This window comes from Sander lucioperca, chromosome 5 (assembly GCF_008315115.2).
Source record: "Sander lucioperca isolate FBNREF2018 chromosome 5, SLUC_FBN_1.2, whole genome shotgun sequence".
NCBI lineage: Eukaryota > Metazoa > Chordata > Actinopteri > Perciformes > Percidae > Sander > Sander lucioperca.
Window position 1 is genome coordinate 18,199,515 of NC_050177.1, and position 24,248 is coordinate 18,223,762.

Genomic DNA, 24,248 nt, shown 5'->3' on the forward strand with positions numbered 1-24,248 from the left:
TGTGTACTCATCCAGACTGTGGGTAGCAGTCCTGAACACATCCCAGTCAGTACAATCCAAACACGACTGGAGATCCTCCACAGCTACACTGGTCCACTTCCTTGATGTCCTCGCTACAGGTTTGCAGAGCTTTAGTTTCTGCCTGTAGGCGGGGATCAGGTGGACCATGACGTGGTCAGAGTGCCCCAGTGCAGCACGGGGGACGGCGTGATAAGCATCCCTGACTGTGGTGTAACAGTGATCCAGAATGTTCTCCTCTCTGGTCGGGCATTTAATATGTTGACTATATTTAGGGAGTTCATGAGTGAGGTTCCCTTTATTAAAGTCACCAAGGACAATAACTAGGGAGTCCGGGTTGGTCCGCTCCACACACAGTATCTGTTCGGCAAGCATGCGCTGCGCGTCCTGCACGTTGGCCTGCGGTGAGATGTAAACACCGACCAGAATGAATGAATGGAACTCACGGGGTGAATAAAAAGGCTTACAGTTTATGGTGAAATACTCCAGGTCAGGAGAACAATACTGCTGGATCACTGTCACGTCGTTGCACCAACCGCTGTTGATGTAGAAACAGATTCCTCCACCTTTAGTTTTGCCGGAGAGGTCCGTGTCTCTGTCCGCTCTGAAAAGCTGGAAGCCTGCCAGCTGCAGCGCAGAGTCCGGTATTATTCCACAGAGCCACGTCTCCGTGAAGCACAAAACAGCAGATGAAGAAAAGTCCCTGTTTCCCCTCAACAGCAGTTGTAATTCCTCCACTTTGTTGGGCAGAGAGCGCATGTTAGAGAGGAATATTCCAGGTAACGGTGTGCGTGATCCTCGCTGGCGGAGACGCACCAGCGCACCGGCCCGTTTCCCTCTCCTCCGGCGTTTCTCTGCGTGAGCAAAGGTGAGCGCACCTTTGACCAGAATGTCCAAAATTTCCAGTGAAGGGAGAAGAAAAGTGGGAAATAAGTCTGATGGTGTTGTTGCCCTGAAGTTCACGAGCTCTTCACTTGTGAATGAGATACGGGTACCATCGCAAGAAACAGAATTAAAACACAAAACAAAACAAAACAGAGCGCTCCAACACACCGTGTCGCCATTCTGCGGCGCCATCTAGGTTGATAATTGATGATAAGTGTGTCATTTTGACGTGCAATTTCAGTTTTGTGTAATGTGATCATCGTGGATTATGTGTAAAATTGCAAAAATATCATTAATTCATGCATGACGGCGTTTTAAACCTAATTCACTTCAATAAAGATAACTATACATGCTATTCTTGTCATGAGCATCAAGGCGTGGTGATGCTGCGGTGCAAATTCAACTCATGTTTAGTAGATGTTAACTCAAAGATTCGTAGAAAAAATATAAACGTTGGAGGCCATTAATCGGCGTGCAAAGTCCTTGAAATCCATTCTGCAGTTAGCATCATATAGCCATGGCAAAAAGAAAACAAAGCGGTTTAATTGATTTTGGTTTTACTAAGAAATTGTGTAGCGATGACGTTAATGGCACGACCGATTCACCTGCTGCAAGCCCTGTTGGCACACCTCCCGCCGGAGTGACAATGCAAGAGAAACTGAAGAAATAATGTCCTCTCTGGCTGAAGATGGTGGTGGTAAGAGCTCGTCAGAGGCCGGTCACGCTCTAACCCCTCTTGCTCCTCTCTCCCCTTAAATTGGAACAGCCAGCAGTGGAGAGACTGGAAGAGACCATATACTACATGGCTGTTTGTAAACCCTTGTGTCGTCTTTAACCCTTGAGAGAGATTATCTATTGATTGATGGAATAGCTGACAGTATAACGCCTTTGCATCTTGAGCAAAGTCACTTGGCCATTGGCTGCTTCCTTTGGTTTTATTCAGAATAGATGCAAGTAACAGCTGCATGTTTTTCACTTCGCCTTTTCACATTTTAATAACAAAGTTCTTGTTTATTTTCAGGCTGGAGGCAATTCCAGGTGCAACTCCCAATGCCAATACACTTTTGTTTGCAGAGTAAAGTTGAAGCTCAAATGGAACATGTTAGAGACTGTTTCCCCTGCAGGGAGACCACAAACTAAAACCTAAGTGTTGCTCCTCCAAAAGGCCTCAGGCAATACTGTAACTACAGTCTGCACACACTGTGGACACACAGCACTTTGTTCAAATGTTTATAGACTATTTGTGGCTGGCTGTTTGCTGTTTGACCTATCAATTCCTGTCAATAAGTATAATAGGCTAAATTCTGTATAGTGCTGTAATCCACTTGTAGCTGTTATGTAGCCTATCTTTGTAAGTCATTGTAAGTCGCAAGCGCATATATAGGCTATCTGATACTTTCCACAGGAGCAGCTTTTCATATTTATAGGACTTGGTTATTTTTCCCATGCCTTTGCATAATTTCCTAAAAGCACACAGACTGCCAATGTCATTTTAGAAGTGATGCAATGTTAAACCTAAGGCAACTAAAACACTTATAAATGTTGTTTGTTGTAATAAAAGCAGTGTGTTTCAATATACTATGTTACAATGTACTTTTGGTTGTTTTGAAATGAAAAAAGTTCTGTTAAGGTGGCCAATGTGTGAATACTGATAAAGTGGGACACTGCAGGTGAATAGGGAAAGTATTTTAACTAACAGATATCAGCATGAAACTTCCCCAGTAGATTTTTTTTTACAAGGCAATATTTTTTGGTATTACGTTTTCAGAAATTGTATGTTTAAATATGCAAATGAGGCATTATATTATTAAACATGTGCTAATTTGCATAAATATCCAGAACAGAAATGTGAACATTGGATAAAGCCAGGTTCTAAATTATTGTTTAATTTTGTTGACATATTAGAGTCAAGGGTTTTTACAAAGGGGAATTTGGATCTCTCTTTTTATCACTCCATAAATCAGAAAATACTGCCATAAAAAAATCAATTTTCTCCATGTTTTTATTAATACAATGTTCTATAAATCAGGTTGTGAATGATATCTGAACAAAGCCCTGTGTAAATACTTTCAAAATATAGATAGGAATGAAAGTGGAAAGTTTGGTGTATAAGTGCTGTTGAAATGGAAATTTTTTGGCCCAGAGTCTGAAAACAAAACCAGTTCATTTCTTACTGTGGCGCTCAGAACGGCGTCACAAACGCCATAGGAATTGTTACGTATTGTGAGCCCATTGGCTTTCCAAGCCTACGTATATCTATACGTGCTGTACATTTGTAGAGATGATGGTCTTATTTTGAAAAAGTGCGACCGGAAGTACTGCTTTCTCTCTTGTCAGCGGACCATAGGCAGTTTGACAGTGGTACTTGAAACGGCTGTCAGTCTCCATTCTCTCTAACGTCGTACGACTCAGTGAACAGCGTACTACTCGTAGCATGGCATCTGAAGAGCTGGCTAGGAAGCTGCAGTCGCGGCTGACCACTTCGCAGGAGGCTGAGCCGAGGCCGGAGCGCGAACAGAGCCCGGTCCGACCCAAACCGCAGGAGGCCGAGGCAGCCTGCGGCGACTCGTCCTCCGAGCTGTCCGCCAAACTGACCCGCAGACAGGACATCAACGAGGGCAACGCTGCTCCTCGACTGACCCGCGTCTTCAACCCCTACACGGAGTTCAAAGAGTTCTCCCGCAAGCAGATTAAGGACATGGAGATGATGTTCAAACAGTAAGGCTGAATGCTAAGGTTTTCTTTGTTTGTCCATTTAGCTACATACAACGGTCCGACATGTTTACATCTAACCCGTGTACAGTTAGTGGGGATTGGGACTGAATGAGCATGATGAGATTAAGATGCTGCTGACGTGAAACCTCCCGGTGAACGCACAGGCTGACACTCTGCTCACTGATTCAAAGTGAGTCATCCACTGCTCACTACAGGCCCTCTGCAATATTAACGTTAGCTGGCATTCTGTCCTTGCTAGTAACGTAACGTTACATATTATTCACCGTGTTGTGTCGTGAATAATCAATGTATTTATTTGTCACACGAAGTCAAATAACGGTAAACATACAATTTCAGTTAAATGTAATCCGTCAGTTCATTTTAATTCCGCCTATGCATTAAAACAGTAATAATTAAAGCTGAAACAGGCCCTCAATGTTAAAGTACAATGTCTTCAAATAGTCAAAAACTGCACAGTACATTAAATATGGCTGACTTTCTGTCAGGCTTTTTTGTAAGAATTGCATTCATCTCAGTGAAGCATACTGCAAGGGCTTATTGAAAATTGTGTAGGGGTGCTATGGAGCCCCTTTGTTATACCCAAGACCCATAAAATATAAATATTTTCACCTGGTATTCTCAATTTCACACTCCCTTAATTTCCTTACATCAATGTAGCATTTAAAAGGCTATTTTTTTTAACTGACTCCTGCACGCTCACTCAACATAAATGGCTACTTTACAACACTTCCAGCAAACTTCACTGAGAACAATAGGGGCTTTCCGACTGGAGGGATTTTTGCAGTTCTTAGAACTAAACGTTCCTAGAACACTTTTTTCGTCGTGTTCTGACAGGAAAAATTTTGGGATTTTTAAGTTCCTCTGGCCTCAGTAGCGTACTTTTTTAGCTCCTACTTCAGAGCAGGGTCTTTTCCCTTTTCCCTTTTCCTAGGTGTACTTGATTGGTCGAACTTATAAGTCACGCCCACTGCCAACTCCGAACTTGCAGACAGAGCAACAACCAACAACGGGACATTTTTAACAATTTTCACCATCTTATTCATCATTAAATTCACTTCTGACAACGTTTTAGGCGAGAAATTAACTTAGATTTCGAATATAGGCAGTCTTGCGAAAATTGATGCCGAATTGACAATTTGCTTCAAAGTTTTCGGAGTTGAGAACCTCTATGAAGTGAGGCGACAGCCAGCAAGCGCCTGCCCCGGCCTCTAGCTCGTCGCTCGGCCAGTCATGCTCAGACACCTCGCGGTAAGCTGGAGGTCTCTCAGACCGCTCTCGTAAATAAGAGGCTTTTATTTCGCCGTTGACGGTTCTTTGTTTAAATATCACAACACATGTCTATCATAAGATTAACGGGAACCTGTGGTTAACTGTCTTTTCGGAGTTAAACTCCACAAGCGTGTCCTGCGGCTCGCCAGGCCGTCTCTCATACACACACACACACACACACACACACACACACACACACACACACACACACACACGTCCACAGCGCAGAAGGCAGAGGCGGGGTCTGTTCCGAGTATAATAAAGCCCCGTCTGTGTTGAGCAAAACATTACGTGAATTACTACGAGAATGGACGGAATGCGGAACTCGGAAAAGTGGACTGATGCCGAGGTGCAGGCACTGCTGGCCATGTACGGCCTCCTCCATGCTGCTTTGTTGTTGTTGTATGTGGCGCTAAGGTCTAGTGACGATGCTATAAAGACCGTTGCCGTGCTTGCGTCACTCCCTTACCCCTCCTACCAGTCCCTATGGCCACTTGGCCAGTGGGAATGCAAATGGCAAAAAAAGATTTTGGGGGAGAATAGTTCTTAGAACTGCTTAGAAGTGTACTTTTCCTCTAAAAAGTACAAGTACTATCCGGTCGGAAAGCACCTATTGAGGGCAAAATAGCATCCCCGTTTTAACTGAATATTCTCTGGTCCAGCTCAGCTTAAAAAACACAAGAATCCGTCAGCGCGTTAGCATGTCGTTCATTACCGAGTTTGCTTGTAGATGTTAGGTTATTGACAACATTATCGTGCTGTTACACACGTGAACTAGGCTAACATTAACCAGAGACAGTTGCCTCAGTGATGTTGGTTGGTTGATTGTTTTGGGGTAACGGTTTTCAGTTCGGCACGTTTTTGGTAAAGGGCGCCCCCCTTAGCCAATTTCAACATGCTTTTCATTTATTTATTTGGCAAACACGATTTGTCTCAACAAATAAATGTCAAATCTTTTAAAAAAAATAATAGGTTTTATAATTAGTGCAAACAAAAAGGGCAGCTTTGTTAATTTTTATATAAAAATGGCCACCAAAATATAGTGAAGCACAGGCTCAACTAGCACAACAGTATAGACTAAACGGCTTCACTGTGCAAGCGTTTAACTCACACTTGCCTCTAAAAATAGATGTGTGCGGACTAGGGCTGGATCCAAATATTCGAATATTTGTTCGATGGGTAGGGTATTCGATTTTCAATTTTGGGATTCGAATATATATATATATTTTTTTTTTTTTACGTGTATGCAGGCTGAAATTCACTGTGGCATTTTGTCGGGATTAAGCTGCTTCCTAAATGTCCGATGGATGCTGGCTAATTAATGCAGCGCTATGTCATCAATTTTAGGCAAGAACGGAGGAATATTCAGTTACAAGCGAGCATTCTGATGTGTGTAGAGGTCCGTATGGTTCTACTGTAGCAGCCTGCTGTCGTTTTCAGGCGATTTGATAAAGGTAAAGATGGTAACGTTACGGCCGTGCATGATGCCAATACAGTGAGGCGCTGGCTGGCTGAGCATTCATTCACACACACTGCGTCAGTAGTCACTCGTCAGACAGTCTGGTAAAAATGCAGGTCTTTCCCCGTTTGTTTTGAATGCCTGCAGCAGAAAGTTAAGACTGATTCAACTTTTAGAGAAAGGCAACCCGTTGTCACGGGACAATCATGTAACGTTAACCGGCTATCAGACTCGTCAGTCAAGCGTGAGTGTAGATCGTTAGTGTAAAAAAGTTTATATAAAGGTAAAAAATGAAACGCAAGCACTGAACTGCCCATGATTTGTGTAAGAAAAGGTGACTGTGTCCTGCAATAACAAAGCAGTCGCTTCATCTCTCGCTTCATTGCCTTTTTATTTTCTCGGAAATGTTGGTGAAATGTCTCCTTGTATCTCTTATCAAAGAAAAACATCAAAATATTTGGAAGCCTATGTTCATTTATCAATTATTCATGCTCCTTGGGGAAAAAAGTTACTGCTGAGCCCTGCTGAACCATGTCAGTTCACTTGAAATTAAAGTGCGGTATTTTAAGTACTATGAAAGGAATATGGCTGGATTTCCTATCAAAAGTAAAAGTGCCACTGTGTTATTAAAAACTAAATAAAAATAAAATATATTAAGAGGAACATAACCCAAACATACACTGTTCAGAGTTCAGAGTTCTTAATTGTCCCACAAGGGGAAATTTGATCTGCAGTTGGCCGTACAAAAAACACCAACAAAACAATGTAAGAATTTCATCACTTTAAAGTGAACAGTGTCAAATAAAATCACTTGAGATTGACTGGAAATTCTAAAAGTGTCACTGAAAAGGCCCAAAGAGACACACACATAAAAACTCTGCATATAAGAGTTGTGCAAGTTAACAGCTTTAATTGCACAATTTGTACCATTTTTTTTTTTTTTCTCTAGGGAGCCCATATCTCCGCCCAGAGGAAAGAGGAATGAATTCCTCCGAGAGTGAGTGGTCAGAGCTTGACAAAATTGGCCGTGCCTTCTGCAAAACTTGTCTGTCAAAGATATTTGTTAGAGAGAGCTGCTGTATGCCGATTATCTTGCTGGCCTCTGTAACAATTTTGGACGGATGACTTTTGTTTTGTATTGTAAGGTTCCCATAAAATGAAATTCAAACTCAATATAACCTCTGTAGAACAAAACCATCAAAGTCTTATCCACATTAAAAGAGTTTAGTCTGCACAGGAAATACAATCTCTGCAGGCCCTTTTTGCAGATTTTGGATACATTGAGGTCATGGGTCCAGTTTTTCCTTCTATTTTTAGATAAACTCTGCAAGAAAACTACAGTTCAGGATATACTGTCTTGCTGTCGGCAGATATTATAGTGCAGCTCAAGTAATGTTATTTTAATTATATGTTGAAACCCTGCATCCTCCACGACTGCATATCTTTCACTATATACCCAGCCAATGTTTTAGTTCTGGACAGCATGAAGAGGCGGAGGTAGAGCTGCTCTTTCCTACACAACTCTCTCCTCCAGGCTCCGTCAACGGACACACGGACATGTCTCCCTAAATGCGCCCTTATATTTGAAGTAATGTCGCTTGCATTAGCCACACGTGTGAACAGTGCCTGCACACAGTCGCAGGCTTTAACCACCACTTTTTTCTGTCATTGTCAGGTAACCCTAAATCTGTAATGCTCCCATACAGCAGACCGAGACTCTGCTGCACTCCGTACCTCACCGTGCCTTCTGCAGTTTCACTAAAGGTGTGGACACACAGAGCCGATAATCGGCCGTTGGGCAGTCTGGCGAGGTCAGTGACTTGAGTCTGTTCGGTGTGATCCATGCCGCCGTCTGTCCGTGGCGCCGTCGTCCTTCATTTTGGCCGATTTGACATGTATAATCGGCGGGGCGTGCACTGCCAGCAGTCGGACTCAAATGACCCATCTGATTGGTAGAGTGCTAACCTGGAAACGGGGAGCGGAATGAGCGGGACTAGTCTCTCAGAATCTGACGAAAATCTTTTAAACTGACCTTTTTCGATCTGAAATGAAGACAGATTCAGCAACTGTATGGCCTATTTCTTGCTTAAAATGTTTTCAGTAACACGTTTTGGTGAATTATTTTAGTACAATATGAGATCGTATTCTGAACAAGCCGCCATGACAGTCTGTCTTTTCCGGAGAAGTCAGACCCATGTGATGCGTTCGTCCAATCAGCTGCCGGTTTTCATTTTTGGGCGACAATACAGATTAGCGCCGCCTGCTGTTATGGAGACGTATTACGTCTCGTTGCTTTGGTGTGTTCCGAGGCACTTTTTTGACCAACTTGGGGACACTGATCAGCCCAACTGCCTTTTCTGCCGACGTTTGGCAGTCGGCTCTGTGTGTCCACACCTTTAGGCGCAAGGCCCACCCCCAATAGCTATTTGAAGTCATTCTGACTCAAATCTGTGAGGCTAAAATGAACCGAACAATACATTTATGGCCCGAACCGTGACTAGTGTGTGTGTGTTTTTGTTACCTCTTGGGGACCTTTCGTGTGCGTGTTGTCAAGGAAGTTTAATAAGAACTGTGTACGTTCTTCTTTGGTTTTAAGTTTTTTCTTTATTTTTATGATTTTTAACACAGATTTGTTCACAACGCAGCATTATCAGGAAAAATAGGCTGCGTTCTAAATGTACTTTAAACTATATGAAAAAGAAGTGGTATTTGAGATAGGACGTACTCCGGTGGTAACTCAGTTCACATCAACAGTTCATGCAGCTAAGTTTAGTCTGGTGGAGAGAACCATCTGGAAGGGCTTTGAGATCTCAACTTACCATTTATAAGACCCTTTTTTTTGTAAATTCATTTCTGCTAAAGGAGATTTGTTCTCTTTTGTACTCCCGTTCTGCTGTCTCGTCCCCGCCACAGCACCTTTTGAAAATAATACAGTATAGTGGAAATAAATAAAAACAAGGTCCACATCCATATCCTTTTCCAACTAAACAAGGAGTCAAAGGCTGCAGGACCCACCTACATCAGGGCCTTTTAACAAATGACCTACTTATTTCCAGTCCTTTCGGTTAATATAGTGAAGAAATGTGAGCATGTTCACATTTTCAGGGCTCAGTCTTGACTGCTGAGAAGACAGGATATATGGCCACTTGTACTGAACAGCCTTTCTGAGGAGATACAGAGGTACTTCCTGACCGTGTTTGAAAGCACTGGCATTTGTCTTCCACCAAGCCAGTGGGCAGCATCAGCACTGATTTCACCTTCTGAGTCAAGTTGTTTTTGAGGGATTTATGGCATTGATGGCACATCCTGAAGCTAGTAACCTGTTCTTCTTTCAGTAACAACCCAGACAGGCTCTTCTATTTCCTTTTGGTGGTGTTGGAGAAGGAGCGCTGTGTGCCTGATGCTGGAGGATCTTCTGTGTCTGGAATCTCTGGATGTGATGCAAGGGCCATTGCTTCATCACTGCATGCCTTGACTGTGTCAACCAGATGATCAGCAAAGCTGGGATCCACATAGCTGGATATGTTCACAACATTCAAATTTAAAATTATGACCAAAACAAGGAAACCAAATGCAGGCGAATGATCCAAAGGCTTTCCTCCGCTTAGGCGCAAATTTCATCATACGCTCATTGCATATTGGTCATCGCGCAACTATTAGCATGAAACTTAGTAGTTTGCAGCGAGGGAGAGATCACGTTCACAGATATAACGTCAATACTAACCTTATATTTACCGACAAACGCACCACCCTTTCTCTTTATTTTATTTTTTTCTCTCTCTTTCCACCCTGGCACATTCGCTAACGTGTGGCTGCTGTGTGCGCAACATGCATGGTGTGTGTGTGTGTGGCTGGCAGCTGTGTGCGGGAACCATCATGCGGTATATGTGTGCAGAAGACAACAAGCTTGTTCGGATGCTCAACACATTATTATACGTTCATTCCCTTAGATTGTTTGTTTGTATTTCTTTAAACCAATCACATTGTCTTGGGTGACCGTAAGCTCTGGATGCAGCGGCGGGGCCCTTGCAAAATAGATAGCTGATACAGTGGAAAGGGAGAATGACAGCTGAAATAGGCGGCCCATGGCGGGCTTCATCCTAACAGGCTACATCCAGTAAGTCAGACCACCGTCAGGGTGTTTTGTTTTTTTTTAATTAAAGGTCTGGCCATGATACATCTGCCTGCCAAATTTTGTCATCTACGTCCAATTTAAAGGTTGGAGCTTTGGCTCTAAAAACTGTTAGGGATACTGTCGAGCCAACCTGAAAACAAGACCCACAAAACCTTTCACCTGTTCTGATACGTGAGTTTTGTTTGTTTGTTTTCAAGCACCTTTAGCCCCTTAAAAATGTGATTAACTTAAGAGAATTATAATAATTCCTTCAGCTACAATAGGGTCATTGCTCAGGTCCTTTATAAAACAGGTCAAGGCATTGTAGATGGCCGTAGTCCTGTAAGGAACTGTGTGGTAATGAGTGTTCCTGCTCATGCCCAGACGGCAGTAGAAAAACACTGTGCTTTAAGCCTGCCTCTGGCATTCCTGTGCTCCCACAAAGAAGAGCCAAATTAGTCTATGGGTGCTTTGTGTTCCCAGGACTGGAATGTTGGCTGGAGAGGAAGCCCTCCCTCTGGCTGAATCAGTCCATGATGCAAATGAAGGGCTAATTGTGATCACTGTGTAAAGATGGTCACTACAAAAAGTCCCTTCATAAGCTTAAGGGATGTGATGCTGACATGTGTTTCTGCTGCCTGCCACAGTGTCTTTTTTTGACAACACAGGACGTGGTGTGATGTTTGCATAGTGAGAAGTAGTCGTTGGAAGCTTTTATAAAAATAACACTTTGTCATATTTGTTCAAACTAGAGCTGTCAATCTTCCTCTATAATACCATTCAAATTCCATTTGATATTTTTTTTTTTATCTCAATAATCTCAAAAAGGCTCAATAATGCAGCCTGTTAAATATGTACTACACTACTCAGGCTTATGCATTGTCAATGCCACTACAAGCATGTGGTTGTTGTTACACGTTCTGTCCACTAGAGGGACTTCTAACATTAGCCTGGCCTTGAGGGGACCTGCACGCAACTTTGTTTACTTTCATTTTCCACCACGAGCACACAGCGGCAAACACAAATCAGCAGAGAACTCTTTCATGAAACATTATCTAACAAGTGAAGTGGCATTGTCGTAAAGGCTAACGGTGCTCGGTTAGCACAACGACATCATGTTGAACAGCTGAAACGATTTGTCATAAACTAGGTAAGTAACAAATGATGCTAACTGCATTAATAACCAAGCCAAACAGTGCTGTCACTACTATTTTAGTGATTTATAAGCAACCTTTTTCTTGCAGATGGTCACGTTATTGAGAATACAGCTATTTGAAGGTCAGCTGTAGGGCAGCTAACATAAAGTATAGCTTTCTCCGTGAAGCTCCCAGCTAAGCTAACGTTACTATACCTTGCGACGCAGTTAGAAAACAAGAACGAGCTAAACTAATGTTAATATAAGCACTTTGGTTCTTTGGATGTCGATTTTAAAGTCATGTTAAAACTATTTCCTGCCCTTCCGATTTCCAGCCGCAGCCTGTCACTCCCCCTTGTACTAACTTTATTCGGTACGTAACGTTGGCTCCATAATGTTGTACTAACTTTTTCTCAGTACGTAATGTTAGCTTAGACCTCACAATGCCTTGTGTTTCTCACTCTTGCTAAGTTATTGTTCATAAGACGTGACATGAGTGACACATGCGGGTAGGCCCAGGTGAGAAGAGGGAGATTAGCTAACCAGGGTTTCCTGCAGAAAATGTGTTAGTTAAGGTGGTAGGGTTGCCATCTGACGGGGGGGTGTATACACGGTACTACACACTACACTTAATATTAAATTTAAATAATAATATATAAATAATCAGCTTTTTAAAATAACAGTTGCAATGTGCAATGTTAAGCTCATTAAACTATTTTTAAAAAATGTGCTATAACAGTTTTACTCGCATTGCTCCCATTTCCTCCGTGACACGCTCTCCAAAACCAACAGCTGTGAGATAACAGAGCTCAGCCCATAGCTTCACTCACTCCAGCAGATAGTATGCGTGAAATAAAAACAGGACACGTAATTTCACTGTGTGTAGTGTTAACTACACTAACTAACCGTGTATTGTGAACCGTGTGTAGTGATTAAAACAGACAACGGCTGTGTCTCAAAGACCGGGCAGCAGCCGGGACGTTGAGAATCCACGCGTGAGAGGTGATGGATAGTTCCAGTCACTTCGTCATGTATTCACTTCGTTGAAACAAGAGAAGAAAGCCTCACTGATGTGAAGAACAGGACAGAGAAACATATATAAATGCTCTCTGCCTGCCATATGCCAATGCTCCGGTAAGTCCACTCACTCCGTCTCTGCCCGGGCATGCCCCAGCTGCCGCACATTTGTTGACAAACTACGACGCGCACGCGACGGTGAAATGGCGATTCATCCCTTTAAATGTGAATAAATGACAGTTACACTCACCGCCAGCAAATGCTCTTTCCGTTGTGATTGGTGGTATCTTGACAACTCGCTGTTACCTTGTTTCCTACAGACTGTGTTGATGCGACTTGTACATTACAGCCACTCAAACAGGACAGAGTAACACGGCGGATTTTTTGTTTTGTTTTGAAGACTTAGTTAAGGCGGCATGCGTGTGTTGTTAAGGCGACCGCCTTAACTGCAAAGTGCTGCGGGAAACACTGCTAACGTTTTTATACATACATTATACATAACATATTTATAAAAAAAAGTCACATTCGAATAGTAATTTCAGCATTCAAATAGTATAGATTTTTTTACTATTCGAATTATATTCGGTATTTGTTCCAACAGCCCTAGTTCAAACTGTCACTATATCCTGACAGTACTACATGAGACAGATAATCTGTAAACATGTCATTCCTCTGCCTCCTCCTGGTGATGACTTAAAGAAACCAACCAATCAGAGCCGAGGAGTCTGGAACACAGTGTCAAGCACTGCTCCTGAACTCTGATCAAACTGTCTGTGTTTTCAGAAACATATTTTAGTAAACAGTTTAGCTGTAAAATGAGAATTTTGCACCAGGCGGAGCTAGTTCTAAATCAACTGTTTCCCACTTTACACTTTGAAAGGTTAACTAAACAGCAGCTCAACACTAAACAATGGAGATGCTTTACAGCAACAGATTGCACAGGTACACTGGTCAGCTAAATGTAACAATGCCATTGTGTTTAAGCTCACATGTGGGGAAATAAAGGCTTACACTCCCCTTCTACTAAGTGGAATCAAACAAACAATAAATAAAGTGTGAGAGAAATTGTGATGGCTCGGTGGAGGCCAACTCCAACAGGAGAATCCTGGCCGCTGGAGTCATCCCGCACACGTCAGCGAAATGCCTTTCCTCTATCTTCATAACAGTCGAAGCATGCAACCGTAGTTCCCACTGTGGGTCAAAATAATGTGCTGTGACCTTGGGCTAACTGTGATTACTGAGACAAATCTCACGCGAGTCCAGCGCAATCTTTTCCGGATTTCCCAAACTGGGGCGGGCCTCCGTAGATGGCGTGTATTCTCCGAAACACCAGGGGGCGTGCATGCGAAATAATCTGTGAATAAGCAAGAAGTAGTAGAGTGCAGTACAGTGTTTCCCACAGATTAGAAAGCAATTTGTGGCGCGGGGGGCGACAACGACGACGCCCCGTGTCAGACGGGGAGGGGGGGTGAAATACTTATTTTCGTAAAAATCAAGTATCAAAAACTGGTGTGTGTGTGTGTGTGTGTGTGTGTGTGTCAGAGAGACGGAGGAGAGCAGTCAAAGGAAATGCAGCTGAACGAATACGCTGCGTGTTTTAAATAGCGTTTAAAAAAAACCCCACTGCATACACTCACTCACTCACACACACTCACTTACACAGGTGCTGAAAGCTTCTATAAATACTGGTCCTATCAGACATAAGCCATGGCTCATCCAGTTGGTGATAGCAGCTGTCTGACTGGCTGCTAGAATCTGTCCCAGTGGCATGCAGTCGAGGACTCTCCTACATTCTAGAGCTGAAGTTGAGCAGGGAGGGTGAAGGCCTTTACACACCGGGGGTGTGAATAAACGGCACGCATGGAAACTATTCATACCAGCGATGCACATTTTTGACAGTTGTTTTAATTAAGGGTTTGAATATTGGCGCCTCAGCTCCAGACACTCCAGCATAAAACTAATACATTAATAATAATAATAATAATAGGGGGGGCATTCTACTATTTTGAATAAATAAGGGGTGTTTGAGCTAAACCATGAGCAAAAAAATAAAAGCTCAATAAGTTTAAAGGGTAATTTTGTGTTTTTTTTCAACCTGGACGCTATTTTCCTATGCTTTTGTGTGTAAGTGACTGATAGGAACAACATGGCATCATGACTTAGCATAAACATACACGCCACTTTCGTAAAGCCAAATGGCGTGTTATCTGTACGCATTTTGAGCTATCCACGTGTATATCTGTGCTGTATACAGGGCATGTAAACATATTGCGAGAACGTGCCGTGCTATTTCGAGAACGTCACACGCGTGTTGGGTTTAGGGAAAGAACATTGGGAAAGGCTTTAGTAACACTAAAAAACAACAAAAACACGACAGTGACCAACGTCACACGCTTAAGAAAACAATAAACGGTTGGGTTTAGGAAAAGAACATTGGGGAAGGCATTATTTAAAAAAAAAAAAAAAAAAAAGCCACACGCGGGACACAATCCCGCCTCTCTTGGGTGAAAGTCCTGTGTTTCTGCCTAGGAAATCGTCTAGTCGTAATCTGCATTGCTATTTGTACTCGTTACACAGGCCACAAGAAGTAATTAGGTTGTTTTTTGTTGTTGTTGGCTCACTTTTACTCACGACATGCTAACCGGCAACAAAGGATTCCATTCACTACGTTAAGCTAAGCTAGTGGCGGCGCTGCCGGACTAAGGCAATGCATGCACTGAGACAAAAATATGTTTGCCCACCTATCTACATCTAGGGGAGACGGTGAATAACCCCTATTTCAAAAAAACGGTGGCGTATTCCTTTAAAGATAATACTTCAGGTAGGTTCTTGGTGGGATCAGGTCCTGGGTTTTGAGGTCCCCAAAAGTTGAAACCAGTCTCAAAAACAATACCTAGCCCAAGCTATCAGAGTATATGCCAGCTAGAGGGTTTTGTAACAGGGACAGAACATGAAATCATCATCACGGTATGCTGTGTTGGCTGTCAGCATGCTCCCAGCCCAGCTGGACCTAATGCTTGGGGCGGTGTTGTGCTTTGTAGGTACGACACTGGTAAAGACGGCTTCATCGACCTGATGGAGCTGAAGCTGATGATGGAGAAGCTGGGCGCTCCACAGACCCACCTGGGCCTCAAGAACATGATCAGAGAGGTGGATGAAGACTTTGATGGCAAGCTGAGCTTCCGAGAGGTGAGAGAGACTTCAGTGTGTCTGTCACTTCCTGTACTGTAGGACAGCTGTGTGAACAGAGGGGGGGACTCTGGCTACTTTTAAGCTCACTCGGTACAACACCTGTTTAAAACCTGGGATAAAGTTAAAACATGGCTGAGGGTCTAAAAAAAAAACGACTACATGTTCTCGCATCATGTCCTGCATCAGAATTTTTGATTTCTAATATAGTCTCATGCACTTCTTTGAAGGTAGGAGGGTCAAACAGGATACTGCTCCTTGATATCGGACTGAATATAAGGACAGAATCCTTTGTAGTTTTTATATTTATGGTCAAGGAGGGGCCAATTTTTTACAAAAAAGTCATTGAAACGGTTTCCTATGTCCAAAGGATTTGTGACATCTCTGACACCATCAGATAACGATGGAAAGATGGAATAGTTGTGTAGGCCTTTTTTATTTAATATTTTAATAATGAGACTTTGAGATGCATGAGATTTTTCAATTTGTCAAAAGACAGGTGTTGTTATGGATGTGTACTGTTTGCATGGTACTGTATCAGAACCGGAAAAAGGGGACACAGAATTGAAGCAAAACTTGGACCATACTTGGCCTTTAGTGATCTTCTCCCCCTGCGGTGGCTCAGCCTATAGCAACAAAAGCAGTCACTCAAGAAAAATCTTTCTGCAATTTTTCTGCCAGATGTTGCGATTACAATTCAATGTAATATTTTCAGAGCATCCCCATTTTTATCTCCCTATATGGCCTCAGCATTATGTCATATCTCGCGAGCGCAATAAAACGAGAGGAAGAGCAAATTATATAATTTCACACACGCAGTTATTACTCTTCGCGCACCAATTCAACAATCAAGAGTTGTACAGGCAGCTGCGAGTGTGAAACAAAAGAGGGATAGAATAGCTCGTGCGGATAAAACATGATGGAGCATTATAACATGAAACACCATCAAAACTGCTCAATAGTCTTATACAAGGATAAGAACAGATATGAATTGCCAGCAGTAAGTGTTCAATGTTCCATGCTTATTAACAGAAAAAAAACAGTCAAATACAGAACCTTATATTATAAATATTGCACATTTGATTAATCGCGGTCTTTATGATTAGCTAATAGCATTCTTTCAAATCTCGATTTTGATTTGAAAACGATGAATGGTTCAGCACTAGCCTGCAGCAGTTATACTGTAGACCAGAACAGAGTTGGGGAATCGTGCTTTGTCAATGGGCTTGCACGGAATATGGATTATGTGTGGAGAAGGGCAAACTGAGGTGACAGAAAATTTGTCCTATGAACACAGACTTTCAAGACTTGTTTACTGAATGTAATGCAACTTGATGCAGTTCCTGCTGATCTTCCGGAGAGCAGCAGCTGGAGAGCTGCAGGAGGAGAGTGGTCTGATGGCTCTGGCCAGGCTGTCGGAGATCAACGTCTCCACTGAGGGAGTGATGGGGGCCAAAGACTTCTTCGAAGCCAAGGTACTCGGTGTTTCTACTGGATGTTGTCTTGTACTCGTTCTGACATGTACACATTTAGAGTGACAAAAACATGTTTTGTCTCAACTTCCTCAGGGGCATGTTCAACATAAGGACTTGAATTTTGGGTCAAATGTTTTTTTTTTTTTTTTTTTTTTTTTTTAACCTTAGTGTTGGTCATATGAAGCCCTGAAAGGCAAGGTGAAAATTAAATTGCTTTGGCCAAAACCTAAGTTTATCTGCTACATAGGACATAATATCTTTAGTTTATCGCCGTGCGAGATAAACTTTGAATAGTCGTGCAGACGGCCAAATACACACACAGACGGACACATTCTGATTATAGTTGATGGGTTGCGTGTGGGTGAAATAATACCTCATTAATGAGAAAAATATGAATTACATTCTCTCAAATGTGTACATAGCAGGGAGCAGAGCAGCTGTCTGCTGCTGTGTCTCCATAAGGGAGACGCTGCACACATTTACGCACAAAGGTGTGTGTTTGAAAACATCAACAGCGCCGAAAGACTAGAATATTAAATCTCTGTCACGTTTTAAACCCTTTCTGAAGTTTTGAGAAATGGCGCTGCACCTTCTGTACAGTAATGTCCGCGCTCCAAACACCATGTATAATGCATCCAATGGCTCTGTGTAAACACCTTTTTTTTTTTGAAGTGGACATAGTCAGTCATATGTGTATCCTGAACTGTTTTCATGCAATGCATTTACTGTAAAGGTCAGAATACAGGGGTCAGGCGGCTGGTTTGACCTTTTGTACAGTCTAGGCCACATGTCAAAATCAAGGCCCGGGGGGGCCAAGATTCGGCCCTCGCAAACTTTGATCCTGCCCGCATATCAGTTTAGGTTCACAATAAATGTTGGCCTGCCTAGTTGTGTGCCAAACCAAAAAGACAGGAAACTGTTTTCAAACTGCAAATTACACTACACTCAAAGCAGAATTTGGCAGATTTGCCGACTTTGAGACTCAGAGTTTACCACAGAACCAGAGAGTTTGCATATTCAGGCTGTGATTGTGATTGACTGTGTTGTGAGTCGGCTGTGTGGGAGCCTCCTTTTTTAAATTGTAATCAGAAAGCATTGTTTTGCATGATTAGCTAAATTCTGTAATGGCCAAGGAACGTTTTTGTTGACATTAAAAGGGCTTTATGTGGACCAAGTTGTATGTGAGAAGGCTGTGTGAGACATGCAATAATACAGTCAAAAATATTTGACTTTTGATTAATAAAAGCATGTCAATAAACTCTACATGTCTGGCCCTTGAGATGTGATTTTTCAGTGTGGCCCTCAGTGAAGTTGAGTTAGACACCCCTGGCGTAGGCTTTGGTCATGGGTTTGTTTGGCCATGGCACGGAGATGCGAGTGACGGTGGGCTTGATGTAGAAACACCAGACGCTGCCTCTGGACCATTGAGAAGCACAGGAGGACAGATCTGACCCAGCTTGGCTGAGAAAAAGACTGCAGTCAAGCTAACATCTCGCTCATCACTCACATCTCCGTGGTCAAACCGTACGACGTAGTAACATAACATCCACCACAAAGCATTGTCTGGAAAATGATTCAAATGAAATGATGACAGTGTTTCCCCAAGAAAAGTTGTTTTGCCCGGTGGCAAGTGTCTTTTTTTTTTTGACCCGGCTAGGGCCAGTCACAGACTGATGGCAGCGTCAATGTAGATCCCAATAGTTTCTTTGATAACGGAATCATGGACAGAATCGAGAATTTAAAAAAAACTATAAGACAGATTCCATAGGGCCCTATATTTAAGTCAGCGCTAAAAACTAACTGGAGATTTGAAACATGACTACGTTTGAGTTTCCAACCGAGCTGCCCCCTGCCCTGTAGTTAAAACATGTCTAAAAAAATAGATAAAAATGATTCACAGTGGCTCAGGCCTGGTGTGTGGAAACTTAGGCCACCAGGCTTGCAGTACACTGGGGGAAACCCTGGATTATTTTTACTTTCAACCCCTGGCCCGATGGAGCAACAGGCTAATTGTATTAACTTGCCCGACGTAACTTACAAAAAAGTCACACCCACAATGTATTAGGCTGACCGATTGGGAGTGAGAGATGCTTTGCGGAAGCGACGGTGCAAAACGCAACGTTAGAGATCTTTTAAAGTTATTATGAGGAGTGAAAAAATATCTTTGGTTCATTATAAAATCGTGGCAGGACGCCGCAGTCTCTGTAATGAATGGGAAACACTGGATTTGAGTTGATGGGAATGAACGCTGTCATTTTGTGTGTTACCAGATGCAGGCTCTGTCTCTGGGCAGCAAATTTGAGGCTGAGATTCTAGAAGAAAAAGAAGAACGCAAGAGACAGGAAGTGGAGAAAAAACAGAGACAAGCGGCCTTCAAGCAGCTGCAGTCGGCCTTCTGCTCCTGACCCTCTACAGATACCAACCCTGACAGGCACACATCTCGGTCCACTGAGTCAGCACTTCTCATTCCACTTACACTTTAATTCAATGGCATTGCTCAGAATTTGGGACATTATAACAAAACTAGAAAGAGGCATTGAAGGAAATCATTTCTAAAATACTTGAAAATACCTTCGACCACTTAACAGGCAAGGTTTATTCATTCCAGACTTTCTGCAGCTGTTCAACAGGAAACAACCAGGCAAACACACAGGAAAATGTTGAGTAATCTCTCCAAATTCATGGAAATATCAGATTTATTGTGCATTTCTGTGGAACTTCACTTTGTCTCCCCTCTGTACAAGAACTGGAAATTTTCACCTTGAGGGAATTTGACTTGTTTAGGCAAAGTTAAGCTGTATTCAGTCAGTACTGTTACAACAGGTGGTAATTAATGGGCTTCTTTACAACCCGCAATGCCATAGAGATAGTATAGTAATAGATAATATAATGAATGAATAACTGTAGCATAATATTTTAATTATAGTCAGTATTAACATAAAATAGTGTGGAAATATTGGCCACTGACTTTGACTCCGTGTACTGATCCAACACTAAACGGGTTGTGCTCTGATGGCTTCCATCTATAGTATAGAGTATGCCGCTTCTGATAATGATTTGATCCACATAAGGTGCACTCCCTGGTTTGGATATTCTGCCCCAAATCCCCACATGACCACTACAACTCAACTGTGAAGTGTCAAGTTTCAAAATCAGGGAGGTTATTTTCAAAGGAGGACTTCAACATTTTGGAAAATAGGTTGATTTGATCAAAAGACTGATACCAAGCTCATGTTTGTGTGTGTTAGGTACACAGATGGAGTCAGGATGTGGTTAGCCTAGCTTAGCATAAAGACTAGAAGCAGAGGGAAACAGCTAGCCTGGCTAAAAACTGTCCAACAACCCCTCTTAACACGGGGTTTACCCCCTCGGCGGCTGGCGCTGCCTGCTTCCCCCTTGGCGGCCATGTTAACCAACGGTGCTGTTCACACAGGACCCACCCCCCCGCACCACGCAGCTTCATAAACGCCTCGCCATCTACTGCAGTCATTATGGCGTCTGGTCTATTTTTCCCACGAGCCCCAAGCAAATCTTGCAAGAAAACCCACTGATGATCTATTCTAAATGATATAGAATACATATTATAGATGATATAAATCTTCTGCCCCTGTCCTGCTGTTCTCAAGTTTCAATTCCCCTGATTTTTACATGATAAAATATCAAAATCTGCCCATGCTCTAGATTTATTCAGAAATAGCCTTGTGTCACTGCTGTATGTGACTGTGCTTTTTGTTTTGTTTTATTACGTAGGCACGCACGCACGCAATTTCTTAGTTTCATGAAATGAACAAGATGTAGCGTCAGTGAGCATTAGATGTTTTGGTTGGTGCATGTTTTTCCTTTTGGACAGCGCCATGCTAGCTGTTTCCCCCAGCTTCCAGTCTTTTATGCTAACGACGGCCTGACTCCAGCTTACTTCATCTCACTCTCAGAAAGAAAGCAAATAGATCTATTTTCCAAATATCTTTAATAATTCCTTTAAATGTTTATTCTATGTCTAAACCAAGGTTGAACAACGGCAGACTGAAGACTTTAAACTGCATTAGTAAAAGCACACATTAAGATTGAAGCATGCTTACATGTTGTACCAGGGTTTCTCAACCCTCACTTGGCTTGTGATTCTGTTTTTAGGATCTAAATTCTCATGACCTCTCCAACTGCACAGGTAATACGTTGTCATGTGAATTTAAGTATGGTGTATGTCTGTTTTTTCATAGCATGCAATGCATGCAGTGCAAGTGTCTTATTTAGGCTAGATATTGTGATACATTTTAAATCATCAGTTTATCTTATTTTCCATGTAAAACAGATCAGAATTAGAAATCTCATGCACTCCTATATGCATAACAAGTGAGTGAAGCTGGTTACCTCTGCACCAGAGTAGACCTGCACTCCTTTCGCTATGATTAAGTGACCGTGTCTCTGGAACGGTTCTCGGTCAGTCTGCTTGAGTCTGTGTGGTTCCACAACACCAAATGAATGCTCTGCATTGTTTGAGTCATTTCTTTAAAACTGACAATTTCATGGCTTACACACTGTAACATAAGAAATGAGTGTAATTTGTAGCTTCTCAGAGCGTATGTAGCGAGGTACTCCAGGGATTTAGTATTGCACTTTCATCAAGTTAAGGAACTGCAAGAGACGGATTTTAAAAGTCTTGTCAATCTCCCAAAACACTGGCTCCTACAATCCCCATAATGCAATCCTTGATCTAATCCTTGATTGGACACTGCCGTCCCCCTGCTGGGAGCATGGGGAGCACGGCCAAAATAAAAATAAAATACACCTACCAACACCTGTAAAGCTTACACACACATTTCTATTTAGTTGCTCTTTGTGGGCAGATTTAACGATGTTGAACACATTTTGTGGTTTTTCAGGGGAGTGACTCCCCAACTCTGGGTGCTGCTGGGTTTTTTTCTTGACATTAGTGTTCAATGTTACTAAAGAAGGGAAAGTGTCACAAATATACAACACATCTTTAATATGCCAAACCTAAATAATCCATGTAAAGAAGGCATATCAGTGTCCAGAACCTGCTCTGTCCTCCACCTAACCACTGCCTGTGTCAGGATTGGTAAGCCTTGGGACAGGAGTGCATTTGGTATGATATAGAGATGGAAGGCTGACAAATTCTGGCAAAGGCAGCAGTCAGGTGCCATATACAAGCTCCATTCCTAACTCTTCAACACAAGTGTTTGATAACTTTGATGTCATTTGAATTTTGGAACCTAAAAATGGAGTCACGGGCCTGACAAAGCTGAACCGCTGACCTAAGCAGTGCTTAAAGTGCAGTTTATGTATCTAGCCCTCTTTTTAGCTCTAGTAATGTATTTAAGTTGTAGCATGTTCGAGTTGTCATATAACAAAACTACTGTGCATATCACATCCCTTCTTTTGTATTTGTTGTGGAAATTGACAATGTATTTTTTCATAGATAAAATAGTATATATTGTTATTTGTTTTAGCAGAGACTTAACATGAAAAAGGTCAGTGAAATATATTTTTGGGCACTTGTAAAGATATTGTGTTGTTATATTCCCTGTCAGATTGAAGTTTAATTTGATTGCAATAAAGTATAAATAATAATAAGAAATACTGAGTCCATCTCATTACTCATAAAGCTGCAGACACACAGACCAGACGGCCGACCCTCGACAGAAAAGGCAGTTGGACTGATCATTGTCCCTGAGTTGGTCAAAAAAGTGCCTCGGAACATACCAAAGCGCCGAGACGTAATACGTCTCCATAACAGCAGGCGGCGCTAATCTGTATTGTTGCCCAAAATGAAAACCGGCAGCTGATTCTCGATCTCATCGGTCTACGATCTCAAATTGTACTAAAATAGTTCACCGAAACGTGTTTCTGAAAATATTTTAAGCGAGAAATGGGCCATGCAGTTGCTGAATCGGTCTTCATTTCAGTTCAACAAAGGTCAGTTTAAAAGATTTTCGTCAGATTTTGAGAGACTCTAGTCACGCTCATTCTGCTCCGTTTCCGGGTTAGCACTCTACCAACCAGATTGGTCATTTGAGTCCGACTGCCGGCAGTGCCCGCCCCGCCGATTATACATGTCAAATCAGCCAAAATGAAGGCCGACGGCCCCTCGGACGGACGACGGCACGGAACACACCGAACAGACTCAAGTCACTGACCTCGCCAGACTGTCCAACGGCCGATTATTGGCTCTGTGTGTCCGGGCCTTAAAGGAGGCTTAGTAGCATTATTGGGAAATTCTCCACTATTCATACTGTAGATAGTGATGTAATGTTTACACAATCCCTCACTAGGGGGTAGAGCCTATCCCAGCATGCATTAGGCATGAGTCAGAGTACCACTTCACCACAGGGCTAACTTCTATCCCATACACCTGAGCTGCAAACCCCCAGCTACTTCCTGCCTAGAGCCAACTGGTCTATGGAGGACCACAAGTGTGATGGAACTAATTATACAGTATTTCATGAATCAGTATCTACTTAAAAAAAAAGAAATTAATCAAATAATTGATTAATGATGTAATTAATCCATACATATAAGGACAAAATTGGTAAGTATGTCATTAAAGCTATAGTGCGTAGTTTCTGTCTCCCCCATGAAGAATTTCTATGTAATGACAACCAAACTGTCGGCGCATCCACATGACACAAGCCTTCGGTGATCGCGCATCGCCCCTCCCCCTCCTCCACGCAGTTGCTAGTAGCCAAGGAGTACAAGGAGGATTAAAAAAATATAATAATAAGAAATGAGTGTAATTTGTAGCTTCTCAGAGCGTGTGTAGCGAGAGGTACTCCAGGGATTTAGTTACTCTTTCATAAAGTTAAGGAACTGCAAGAGACAGATTTTAAAAGTCTTGTCAATCTCCCAAAACACTGGCTCCTACAATCCCCATAATGCAATCCTTGATCTAATCCTTGATTGGACACTGCCGTCCCCCTTCTGGGAGCATGGGGA

General features: G+C 42.4%; 1 protein-coding gene across 1 annotated transcript; it reads left to right on the plus strand.

The window, feature by feature from the left end:
• Window positions 1-3,212: 3,212 nt before the first annotated feature.
• Window positions 3,213-22,897, plus strand: efhd1 (EF-hand domain family, member D1). Its single transcript, XM_031297555.2, has 4 exons — window positions 3,213-3,621; window positions 15,675-15,822; window positions 17,163-17,297; window positions 19,568-22,897. Exons 1-4 carry the CDS (start codon window positions 3,338-3,340, stop codon window positions 19,700-19,702), a joined length of 702 nt encoding a protein of 233 aa, XP_031153415.1. The 5' UTR covers window positions 3,213-3,337; the 3' UTR covers window positions 19,703-22,897.
• The last annotated feature ends 1,351 nt before the right edge of the window (window positions 22,898-24,248 follow it).

What these genes read in the sequence shown, in the direction of transcription:
- efhd1 (XM_031297555.2), top strand. Translation starts at nt 3,338, where the DNA reads ATGGCATCTGAAGAGCTGGCTAGGAAGCTGCAGTCGCGGCTGACCACT. An exon ending in ATGGAGATGATGTTCAAACA is followed by an intron (nt 3,622 to 15,674) that starts GTAAGGCTGAAT and finishes TGTGCTTTGTAG; the next exon opens with GTACGACACTGGTAAAGACG. An exon ending in AAGACTTCTTCGAAGCCAAG is followed by an intron (nt 17,298 to 19,567) that starts GTACTCGGTGTT and finishes GTGTGTTACCAG; the next exon opens with ATGCAGGCTCTGTCTCTGGG.